Genomic DNA, 12,159 nt, shown 5'->3' on the forward strand with positions numbered 1-12,159 from the left:
CTACAGAGGGGTGAGGAGCGTGGGAACATGCTGTGGCTCAGAACATCCTAGACGCCAGAGATGGGTCTGCAGGTTCTTGGGGAGGTTGCCTCCAGGCTAGAAGGGGAAGGTGTCAGGGAAGAGAGGAGAGTGGGGGTTCTAACAAAGAGGGCTCTGTCCCTGCCTTTGATTAAGGCTGCATGACAGGGACAGGGAGTATTGGAGTAAGCAAAGGAGGTGGGTGGGGGGCAGGGCAGGTGCTGTGGCTTGAATGTAGCTGCTCCAAAGTTCAGATGTTGCCAATGTGATGAATTAAGAAGTAGACCTTTAAGAGGCAATCGGGGGCCGGTGCTGTGGCTTACTAAGCTAATCCTCTGCCTGCGGCGCCTGCACCCGGGGTTCTAGTCCTGGTTGGGGTGCTGGATTCTGTCCCAGTTGCTCTTCCAGTCCAGCTCTCTGCTGTGGCCCGGGAAGGCAGTGGAAGATGGCCCAAGTCCTTGGGCCCTGCACCCACATGGGAGACCAGGAGGAAGCACCTGGCTCCTGGCTTCGGATCAGCGCAGCGCCGACCATAGCAGCCATTTGTGAGGTGAACCAACGGAAAAAGGAAGACCTTTCTCTCTGTCTCTCTATCTAACTCTGCCTGTCCAAAAAAAAAAAAAAAAAAAAGGCAATTGGGGGCCCAGGGGGCCCAGTGTTGTAGCACAGCAGGGACACCACCTGCAACAGTGTCATCTCATATAGGTGCTGGTTCAAGATCTGGATGAAGCTCCTGGCTATGGCCTGGCCCAGCCCCAGCCTTGGCAGCCATTTGGGGAGTGAACCAGCAGATGAAAAATCTCCCATCTCCCCTCTCCCCTCTCCAATAGATAGAAAAGTAAACAAATCTCTAAAACAAAATAAGGCACAGATATATGCAGCAGTTCCAGTTCTGTTCCCCTTTTCTTCTTTCCAATGTATTTATTTGAAAGGTTGAGTGATAGAGAAGATGAGAGATAGGGAGAGAGAGAGAGATCTTCCATCTTCTGTATCACTCCCCAATTGGCTGTAAAAAAAAAAAAAAAAAAAAAAATTGGGACAGGGCCACGCCAAAGCCAGGAGCTTGGAATTCCATCTGAGTTTCCCACATGGGTGGCTGGAGTCAAGCACTTGGGCCATCTTCTGCCACCTTCCCAGGTACATTAGCAGGAAGCAGGATCAGAGGCAGAGCGGCTGGGATGCAAACCAGTGCTCCAACAGTGGGGGCAAGCATCACAGGACCCTGCTTAACTTGCTGCACCGCCACATAGATCCTGTCCAGTCCCTTCTACAGCTGGAACCTGCTGGGGTCTGTCTGTCTGCTCCCAGCCCCTCCTGGACCTACCCCCGGCTTCTTCCTTACAAACCAGCTCTTTTGGTCCCTTTCCCTCTTGGCCAGCCTCGGGTTGAGGAGTCTAAGATTTTCCATGTCTGTGAAGGCAGTTCCCGAGGTGTTAGCCAAAGGAGGCTGATGTGGCCAGGACTGTCTGTCTGTGGACGCCAGGGATTCGTGCTCCCTTTTTCTAAGCAAAGTCTTCATGTTCTTACATAACCAGTACAGAGGTGAGACCATTGCCAGCCATGGACCAAAGAAACAAGGTGGCCCCCAGCAGTTGCCTTGTCAGTGAACTTCAAAGGGCCTTCTGTTCTCTCCCCTTTCAGGTCATCTTTGCTTTGAACCAGACCCTCCTGCAGCAGGAGAGCCTGCGAGCCGGCAGCCTTCAGATCCCCTATACCACGGAGGATCTCATCAAACACTACAACTGTGGGGACCTCAGCTCGGTCATCTTCAGCCATGACAGCTCCCAGGTGAGTGTGCTTGACCTCTGTGGAGCTCAGCACGCATTTCAATACTGCACAAGATTAAAGACATTCCCTTTCCCCCTCCCCCAGCCCTGCCTTGGCCCCTGGACATCCTGTGTACAAAGGACTGAGGTCATGAAGGGCTCTAAAAATAAAATGGGCAGATGGAGATGTCTTTGAGCCAGGCGCAGTGCTAACAAAGGCATTCTTTGGGATCCTTTTAGGGACAGAGGATCGCGGATGAGGGGCAGTGCCAGGATCTCAGGCAGAGGGTGAATTTCCAAAGGACTCAGCAGCGGGCAGCAGGAAGCCGCCTTCAGAGAGAACAAGGGATGCCAGTCTGGTGGTCTCCTGGCTGACTCAGGGGACACTTTGAGAAATGCTGGAGCGAGACTTTGGCTGAAGCTTCCAGTGGCTTCTAGAGACACATGAGCCTGTTTGTGTGTCTATGGAGTTCTCGCAGGGGTGGTGCGTGAGGGCTGGGGGTGCTGCCAGCATTTGCGACATGGGTCATTCCGTGTTGCCGGATTGCAGCATGAGTGTGGCTGTGCTGGTAGGGTGAGTATACGCCCAGGACTGGCCTTGGATGTGGCATTGAGGGGAAAGAAGTGGCTGGTAAGGCCTCAGAGGCTGGACGGATATTTGTGATGTTTATCAGCAGGTTTGCCATAGGACAAAGCTTGGCCCTTCTCCTCCCCACACTGGGAAGCTGCAAGTGCCTGCGAAGCTCTGAGGTGGGGAGGGTGCTGTCCGTCCCCACTGCTGTCTAGTGCCAGAGTCCTCGTGTGTGAGGATGCTGGGGAGGAGGGCAGGGAGCTGGTGGGTGTGGGTGGTGCTGTCCAGGTGTACGTTAGATTTCCTGTAAGGAAATGTGTGTGGACCTAAGAGGTAAAGGAGGAAGAGCAACAGCAGTGAGAGGGACAAGAGAAGCCAAGTGCAGCGTCGGCCAGGATTTGGTCATCTTGTTAATAACAGATGTGTCGAAGGATATGACGGGAGTGGGGGTTTAGCCTAACAGCTGACACCCGTTCCCATGTCTCATGTTGAATACCTAGAATCCCTACCTGTCTCTGGCTCTGGACTCCAGCTTTCTGCTAAGGCCCACTCTGGGAAGCAGCAGTGATGGTTCAAGTGGTTGGGTCCCTGCCACCCAGATGGGAGATCTTGATTGAATTCCTGGTTTCCAGCTTCAGCCTGACCCAGTCCTGGCAGTTATAGGCACGTGGGGCATGAACCAGTGCCTGGGAGTTCTTTCTCTCAGCCTCTCAAGTAAATACATAAATAAATAAAGATTAAAAACAACTTAAAAGGTGCAAGGGGCTTTCCAGAAAGTCTAGAGAGAGAAGTATAAGTAAGGCAGAGCAAAGTGGGAGGAGCAGGGGAGCGACAGGTGTTGCGAGGGACAGCAGGGAGGACGGTGGTGGTGGTCATTCTTATGGGCATTCTGGATGGGTGGGGAAATGGGCTAGAGGTCAAGATCAATTGAGAGATTGACACTTGAAGCAGCAGAAAAAAGCTAACCTGGGCATGGGACTTGAGCTCTGCCTTGGTCTTGGCTGGTCCCTTGCTGCTGTGGGCATTCAGGGAATGAACTAATACGTCTCTAGCTGGTTTGCCAATAATGGAAACAAATTAAACACATTTAAAAAAAGATCTGTTATCCAAAAAGAAAGCTGGTGGCTCCATTGCAGACTGTGTAGTCAGTCGGTCAGTGTTTTTGAGAGGCTGCTGGGAGGAGAAGCAGGTGGGATAGGCATGGGGCTAAGGTAATGGTTAGCCTTGGGAAGCCATGGAGGCAGCAAGCGCCCAGGGAAGGGATGTGAACCCAGGTTGGGGTGGGAGAAAACCACAGGCTAGCCTCTCCTACAGCACTGAGTTGCAAGAACCACTTTGGTTGTCACAGTTTTGGTGGACTTGTATCCTATCATTGGTCGATACACTGAAAGCAGTCAATGTGTATATCAGAATCCGGTGCAACACTTCCCAGTAGGCAAGGAACATGGGAGAAAGCTAGAGAGAGAATAGGAAGTAGAGAAGTGACAAAAATCTAAGTGTATCAGTTTTATAAAACAGCTAAGTATTTATGGAAATTACATGTTTTGGGTAGTAGAATCATAATTATTTATTCTAAAATATGTTACTGCATAAAACGATTTTCATGAAAAAGCATGAGTGAATTAAACAAGTTAAAACTGTGGATGTGCTATGTAAAGATATGGTCTCCTTATATAAACATGTGGTGTCAGAATCATTTAAGTGGAATAGAAATACTGTTTAAAATAGCCTAAGAGCATGGAAAGCCAAGACACTCTGGCAAAAGATCTCTGCGAGTGAGATCCCAGTGGAAAGAACAGGTCTTCAAAGAAGGAGGTACCTTTCTCTGAAGGGAGGAGAGAACCTCCACTTTGACTATGACCTTGTCTAAACAAGATAAGAATCGGAGAACTCAGAGGGCTTCCATAGCCTTGGAAACTCATGACTGGAGCATAGGGAGATTACAGATGCCATAGACAGGAGTGTCAATTGGTAAAGTCAACAACAGGAGTCACTGTGCACTTACTCCTCATGTAGGATCTCTGTCCTTAATGTGCTGTGTATTGAGATTTAATGCTATAACGAGTACCCAAACAATATATTTCACTTTGTGTTTCTATGGGGGTGCAAACTGTTGAAATCTTTACTTAATGTATACTAAACTGATCCTCTGTAAAAAAAAAAAAAAAAAAAAAAAATCAACTCCCAACTTGACTCTCACTGGGATTAAACATGACAATAGGTCTGATCTGATTTCATCATCATTTAAAAAAAAATCATCTATTATTTTTCACTTTATGTTTCTGTGTGAGAGCAAACTGTTGAAATCCTTACTTAATGTATACTAAGCTGATCTTCTGTATATTAAGATAATTTCAAATGAATCTTGATGTGAATGGAAGGGGAGAGGGAGTGGGAAAGGGGAGGGTTGTGGGTGGGAGGGACGGTATGGGGGGGAAGCCATTGTAATCCATAAATCGTACTTTGGAAATTTATATTCATTAAATAAAAGTTAAAAAAAAAATAGCCTAAGAGGGCCAGCGCTGTGGCTCAACAGGCTAATCCTCCACCTGCGGCGCCGGCACCCTGGGTTCTAGTTCCGGTCGGGGCGCCGGATTCTGTCCCGGTTGTCCCTCTTCCAGGCCAGGTCTCTGCTGTGGCCCGGGAGTGCAGTGGAGGATGGCCCAAGTGCTTGGGCCCTGCACCAGCATGGGAGACCGGGGAAGCACTTGGCTCCTGGCTTCGGATCAGCGTGGTGTGCCGGCTGCAGCGTCCATTGAGGGGTGAACTAACGGAAAAAGGAAGACCTTTCTCTCTGTTTCTCTCTCACTGTCCACTCTGCCTGTCAAAAAAAAAAAAAAAAAAATAGCCTAAGAGTTCCTGCATGCACTGTATTTAGTACTTTTTCACTTTGGCTACAGGTGAGATCATGGTTGGAACATAGCAGATAGGAGACCACGAGAACAATGTGACCGCCCCATACATGTGATCTCTCACCCACTAGTTCACTCCCCCTTTTAAAAATATTTATTTTTCTAGTTATCTACCTACCTACCTATGTATTTATTTGAAAGGCAGAGTGACAGAGAGAGGAGGAGATCTTCTATTCACTGTTGCACTCCTTAAATGCCTGCAACAGCAGGTGATTGGGTCAGGCCGAAGTCAGGAGCCAGGAACTCCATCCTGGCCTCCCATGTGGGTGGCAGGGACGCAGGTACTTGCGTTGTCACCTGCTGCCTCCCAGGGTGTATTAGCAGGGAGCTGATTCAGAAGCGGAACAGCCGGGACTCCAACCCACACTCCAATATGGGATACAGGCATCCGGGTGGCTAGAGGATTTGATGCTCATATGAAACAACTGTGTTAATAACTGTATTGCCCTTAAGTTATTCTTTTATCTTTTTCTCTTGATGGAGGTTCCGAATTTTATTAACGCCACGCTCCCGCCTCAGGAACGCATCACCGCCCAGGAGATTGACAGCTACTTCCGCAGGGAGCTGATCTACAAGCGCAATGAGAGAATGGGGAAGCGGGTCAAGGCCCTTTTGGAGGAGTTCCCTGACAAAGGCTTTTTCTTTGCCTTTGGAGCTGGTGAGTTGCAGGTAGTTTCTGATTAGCCTCTGGGGGCTGATGGTTCTCTATGAAGGGAATATTAGAGGCTAACTTGTTCCATTCTTATTACCCCAGCCTCACAGTAGCCTTGAAAACCCACAGGGTGGAACAGTGGTAGCTGTGAAAACCAGTCACCTAGCAGATGCCAGAGGGGCAGAATGGGTTTGAAGCTCCCCCAAAACCCCCATTCAACGACTTGTCACTATTTGACCTGTTTGCCAAAAGTTTTACTTCCAAGCTGGTCCTTGTTTTTTATTTTGTTAAAGATTTTATTTTTGAAAGGTAGAGTTAGACAGTGAGAGGGAGAGACAGAGAAGTCTTCATCTGCTGGTTCACTCCCCAGCTGGCCCCAACGCCTGGAGCTGGGCCAATCCAAAGCCAGAAGCTTCTTCTAGGTCTACCATGTGGATGCTTGGGTCATCTTCCACTGCCTTCCTGGGCCATAGCAGAGAGCTGGATCAGAAGCGGAGCTGCTGGGACTCGAACTGGCGCCCATATGGGATGCTGGCATCGCAGGTGGAGGATTAACTTGCTCCACAGTGCCATCCCCCCACGGTGGTTATGATTTGGCCTGATTCACAGTCTACTGTAATACATTGTGGATAGCTGGTGGAAGGAGGCAGGAGAGGAAACGGTGAGCCCAGTTAGGAGGCTGCTGTGTCAATCATATAGGACACAGTGGGGGCTTTGATCCAGATGTTTGCAGTGGCAATGAAAAGAGATAGGCTGAAATCAGACACATTTTGAAATATGGCCGATAGAACTTGCTGTTGGGTTAGGTAGAGGAGAACAGAAATGCAAGCAATCCTGGATGGTACCAGTAATTAGGCCCTTAGTAACCAGGTAGATGGTGGTGCCTCTTATTGGGACAGAAAGTGGGGAGGGCGTTCGGATTCCAGGGTGTTTGTTGAAAACAATCAAGGGCATTGTTTAATATCATAGCTGCCTGAGACAGCAAAATCAGTTGTGGTTGGGGCCGGTGCTGTGGCACAATGTGTTAATGCCCTGGCCTGAAGTGCCGGCATCCCATTTGGGCACTGGTTCTAGTCCCTGCTGCTCCTCTTCCAATCCCGCTCTCTGCTATGGTCTAGGAAAGCAGTAGAAGATGGCCAAGTCCTGGGGCCCCTGCACCCATGTGGGAGACCCAGAAGAAGCGCCTGGCTCCTGGCTTCGGATCGGTGCAGCTCCGGCTGTTGTGGCCATCTGGGGAGTGAACCAGTGGATGGAAGACCTCTCTCTCTCTCTCTCTCTCTCTCTCTCTCTGTGTGTGTGTGTGTGTGTGTAACTCTGAATTTCAAATAAATAAATAAATCTTAAAAAAATCAGTTGGGGCTTACAAGGGGCTGAATTTAAAAAGTGTAAAAGGAAATAAAAATGCCCCAAAGGTGATTTTTGAAAGCTATGACATATTCCCCAGATTCTAAAATGTCAGGTGCATGAGGAGAGCTTGCGCATGCTTAGAGAGATCCAAGAATGTCCTCATCTCTCACCTTTGCCCGATCTTGAGACTCTGGACAAATAGAGAGTGAAAGTGTAGGCAGGGTTGTAAAGGCGTGCCCCAGCACTCACGCAGCCCCTCTGAGAGGCTGGGAAACTTACAGAGTTTGGTCATTTGCGGAAATTTCTGTTCGTTCTTTACCTGATGGCTCAGCTCACTGAGCGACTTCAGGGACCACACAAGACAAAGAATACAGACTTTACAGAGTTGGTCCTGGGGAGTCACTCCTAAACCGTGGTAAGAACAGCAAGATAGCCAGGGAGGCCTGGTGTTCAGAGATGGCACACCACAGTATTTAAAATGTCCAGTTTTCAGCACAAATCTATGGCTAGAAATCTATGGCCATTTCTAGGAGAAAAACCAATCACCAGAAACAGTCCTTGTGGAAGCCCATATATTAGGTTTACTAGAAAAGAGTTTGAATCCAGCTGTTATAAGTATGTTGAGAGAGCTAAAATAAGCCATATCTAAGGAGCTGAATAATATCTCACCAAATACAGACTGTCCATAAAGAGAGAAATTAGAAAACAGAACCAGATTCTGGAGAGTGTAGTAGCTGAAATGAAAAATTCACTAGAGGGACTGAGCAGTACATTTGAGCTGGCAGAAGGAATCCACATATGTGACTATGGGCTGATTGAGACTGTTCAGTATGAGAAAAGGAGAGGAAAAAGAATGAATAAAAATGAACAGATTGAGGCCAGCGCTGTGGCATAGTAGGTTAAGCCTCTGCTTGCTGCACCAGCATCCCATTTGGGTGCTGGTTCGAGTCCCCACTGCTCCACTTCCAATCCAGCTCCCTGATAAAGGCTTGGGAAAGCAGCGGAAGACGACTCAAGTACTTGGACTTTGCACCCATACGAGAGACTTGAAAGAATCTCCTGGCTTCAGATCGGCCCAGCTCCAGCTGTTGTGGCTATTTGGGGAGTGACCCAGTGGATGGAAGACCTCTCTGTTCCTCCTCTCTCTGTAACTCTGCCTCTCAAATCTTTAAAAAACTGAGCAGATTTACAGAGACCTGTGGGACATCTTCATGTATACCAGTGTATACTTAGCAGGACTCCTACAGGAGAGGAGAGAAAGGAACAGAACGGATAGTTGAATAAAGATAAGTCCAAAAGTTTATGAAAATTATCAGTGCAAATTCAATGAATGAACTCTTAGATCCATGCCAAGCTGCCTCACAGCCAAACCGTCAAAAGCCAAAAGTAAGTAGAAATCTTCAAAGCGCTGCATTGAAGCAACTTACTGCATATAAAGGATCCGTGATAAGATGAACAGAAGATTTCTCAACAGAGCCCAGGAGACTTTGGGGGGTGTACGTGTGGCATATTAAAAGTGCTAAAAAAAAATGACAACATTTCCACTTCCAGCAAAATTACAAAAATTAAGAGGAAATTAAAATATTTTTAGATAAATAAAAACAACTTTTCAGTAGCAGACCTATCCTTCGAGAAACAATAAAAGGAATCCTTTAAGCAGAAATGAAAGGCTACTACACAGTAACCGAAATCCACAGGGAATGGTAAAGCATATCAGTAGGTAGGAAGGGAAACATAAAAGATAGTGAACATGTACTTCTGATTATAATTCTTTTCTTACCTCTCTGGATTATACAATTACATAAAGCAATAATCATAAAATTTGTATGAATGGATTTATAATATATAAAGTTGTAATTTATGAAAATAGGAAAGAGCTATGTTATAGGAAAGTTATGCTATTCAATTAAGATAACATTAATTCAAATTAAAGTATTTTAAGTTGTTAATTGTTATTCCTAGAACAGACACTAAGAAAATAACTGAAAAGATACAGTAAAAGAAGAAAAAGTGAATTAAAATGCGGTACTAGAAAATATCTATTTAATATTTAAAACAGTTATAAAGGGGCAGAAGAAGAAGAAAAATATGACATATAGAAAAGAGATAGTAGGGCCAGCATTGTGGCATAATGGGTTACACCACTGCCTGCAGTGTTGGCATCCCATATGGGTGCCAGTTTGAGTTCTGGCTACTCCACTTCTGATCCAGTTCCTGTTAACGTGCCTGGGGAAGCAGTAGAAGATGGCCCAAGTGCTTGGGCCCTTGAACACACATGGGAGACCTGGAAGAAGCTCTTGGCTCCTGGCTCTGGCCTGGCCCAGCTCTGGCCATTGCAGTCATATGGGTAATGAGTGAGGTGGATTTCCCTCTCTTGCTGCCCCCCCCCCCCCAACTCTCTAACTCTGCCTTTCAAATAAATAAAATAAATCATTAAAAACAAAAAGAGATAGCAGTGGCTGGTGTTGTGGCACAGCAGATTAAGCTGCTGCCTGCAATGCCAACATTCCAAATCAGTGCAGATTCGAGCCTCAGCTGCTCTGTGTCTGATCCAGCTTCTTGCTATCGTGCCTGGGAAAGCAGTGGAAGATGGTCCATTTACTTGGGCCCCTGCCATTCATGGAAGAGCCCCAGATGGAGTTCTTGGCTCCTGACTTCAGCCTCACCCAGCCCCTACTCTCCCAGCCCTTTGGGGAGTGAGGTAGCAGATAGAAGGTCTCTTTCTCTCCATTTCTTTCTGTCAGTTTTTCAAATAATAAATCTTTAAAAAGAAAAGAATTAGCAAAATTCTGTATTATTAGTAATGACCTTACATACAAATATAAATAGAAATATAAGCAATCAGAAAATGGCAGAACAGATAAAAAATGGTCCATCTAGTTGCACTTTATTTTTTATTTTTTTTTGACAGGCAGAGTGGACAGTGAGAGAGACAGAGAGAAAGGACTTCCTTTGCCGTTGGTTCACCTTCCAATGGCTGCTGCGGCCGGCATACCACGCTGATCCGATGGCAGGAGCCAGGTACTTCTCCTGGTCTCCCATGGGGTGCAGGGCCCAAGTACTTGGGCCATCCTCCACTGCACTCCCTGGTCACAGCAGAGAGCTGGCCTGGAAGAGGGGCAACCGGGACAGAATCTGGCACCCCGACCAGGACTAGAACCCGGTGTGTCGGTGCCGCAAGGTGGAGGATTAGCCTAGTGAGCCGCGGCGCCGGCTTAGTTGTACTTTTTATATGTCTATAAGCGATTAAGGTTTTTTTTTTTTTTTTTTTTTTTTGGATTTATTTATTTGAAAGGCAGATTTTAAAAAATTTCTTTTAAACTTTTATTTAATAAATATATTTGCAAAGTACAACTTTTGGATTATAGCGGCTTTTCCCCCCGTAACCTCCCTCCCACCTGCAACCATCCCATCTCCCACTCCCTCTCCCATCACATTCATATCAAGATTTATTTTCAATTATCTTTATATTTAGAAGATCAACCTAATATATACTAAGTAAAGATTTCAACAGTATGCACCCAGATACATAAGGTATAAAGTACTGTTTGAGTAGTAGTTTTACCATTAATTCGCATGGTACAACACATTAAAGACAGAGATCCTACATGGGGAATAGGTGCATAGTGACTCCCGTTGTTGATTTAACAATTGACACTCTTGTTTATGGTGTCAGTAATCACCCGAGGCTCTTGTCATGAGCTGCCAAGGCTATGGAAGCCTCTTGAGTTTGCCAACTCCGATCTTATTTAAACAAGGTTATAGTCAAAGTGGAGGTTCACTCCTCCTTTCAGAGAAAGGTACTTCCTTCTTTGATGGCCTGTTCTTTCCTCTGGGATCTCACTCACAGAGATCTTTCATTTAGGTCATTTTTTGCCACAGTGTTTTGGCTTTCCATGCCTGAAATACTCTCAAGGGCTTTTTAGCCAGATGCAAATGCCTTAAGGGCCGATTCTGAGGCCAGAATGCTATTTAGGACATCTGCCATTCTATGAGTTTGCTGTGTATCCTACTTCCCATGTTAGATCTTTCTCTCCTTTTTAATTCTATCAGTTAGTATTAGCAGACACTAGACTTGTTTATGTGATCCCTTTGACACTTAATCCTATCATTATGATCAATTATGAACTGAAACTGATCACTTTGACTAGTGAGATGGCACTGGTACATGCCACCTTGAAGGAATTGAGTTGGAATCCCCTGGCACGTTTCTAACTCTACCATTAGAGGTAAGTCAGATTGAGCATGTGATGAAAGGCAGATTTATAGACAGGGACAGAGAGGCCTTCAATCCACTGGTTCACTCCTCAGGTGGCCTCAATGGCCAGGGCTGGCCCAGACTGAAGCTAGGAGCTTCTTCCAGGTCTCCCACATGGGTGCATGGGCCCAAGCACTTTGGGCCATCTTCTGCTGCTTTCCCAGGCCATTAGCAGAGAGCTGGATGGGAATTGGAGCTTCTGGGACTTGAACTGGTGTCCACATGAGATCCCTGTGCTGCGGGTGGAAGTTTAACCTACTATGCCACAACACCAAGCCCCAGGGATTCAGTTTAGATTCAAAGACACAAATAGACTGAAGGTACAAGAATGGAAAAAAAAATATACCTTGAAAACAGTAATTAAAAGAAAGTTGGAGTGGCTGTTGTATCAGACAAAACTGACTTCAAATAAAAATTTAGTATCAGATAAAGGACAGATTTTAATAATGAAAGGGTCAGTCCAGTAGGAAGGCATAACACATGTTCATCTAATAACATTACATTAATAACATTAAATACATGGAGTGAAACCAGATAGAGCTGAAGAACTACTAGATGGACAATAAAAGTGGGAGATTTTATTTAAAAAATTTAAAATTTATTTTCGTTTTACTTGAAAGGCCTCACAGACAGAT

General features: G+C 46.2%; 1 protein-coding gene across 19 annotated transcripts in view; it reads left to right on the plus strand.

Moving 5' to 3' along the window:
* The window catches only part of TRABD2A (TraB domain containing 2A), an 84,449-nt gene that overhangs the window by 45,743 nt on the left and 26,547 nt on the right, over positions 1–12,159 (plus strand). For 12 of the 19 annotated variants that reach the window (XR_011386507.2, XM_089326213.1, XM_089326207.1 and 9 more), the window contains 2 exons: positions 1,660–1,806; positions 5,751–5,925. Coding sequence is in view for 17 of the 19 variants with exons in the window: in XM_089326213.1 (XP_089182339.1) it covers positions 1,660–1,806; positions 5,751–5,925 (322 nt within the window). In the remaining 2 variants the exon portion in view is untranslated. Of the gene's footprint in view, positions 1–323; positions 569–1,659; positions 1,807–5,750; positions 5,937–7,037; positions 7,272–8,240; positions 8,264–10,177; positions 10,294–12,159 lie in introns of those variants that run through there. The other 7 variants (XR_016229260.1, XM_008254183.5, XM_089326215.1 and 4 more) reach the window with 6 other exon arrangements.

The sequence above is a fragment of the Oryctolagus cuniculus genome, chromosome 2 (assembly GCF_051225735.1).
Source record: "Oryctolagus cuniculus isolate XC-2025 breed Fujian yellow rabbit chromosome 2, ASM5122573v1, whole genome shotgun sequence".
In the NCBI taxonomy this organism is placed as follows: Eukaryota; Metazoa; Chordata; class Mammalia; order Lagomorpha; family Leporidae; genus Oryctolagus; species Oryctolagus cuniculus.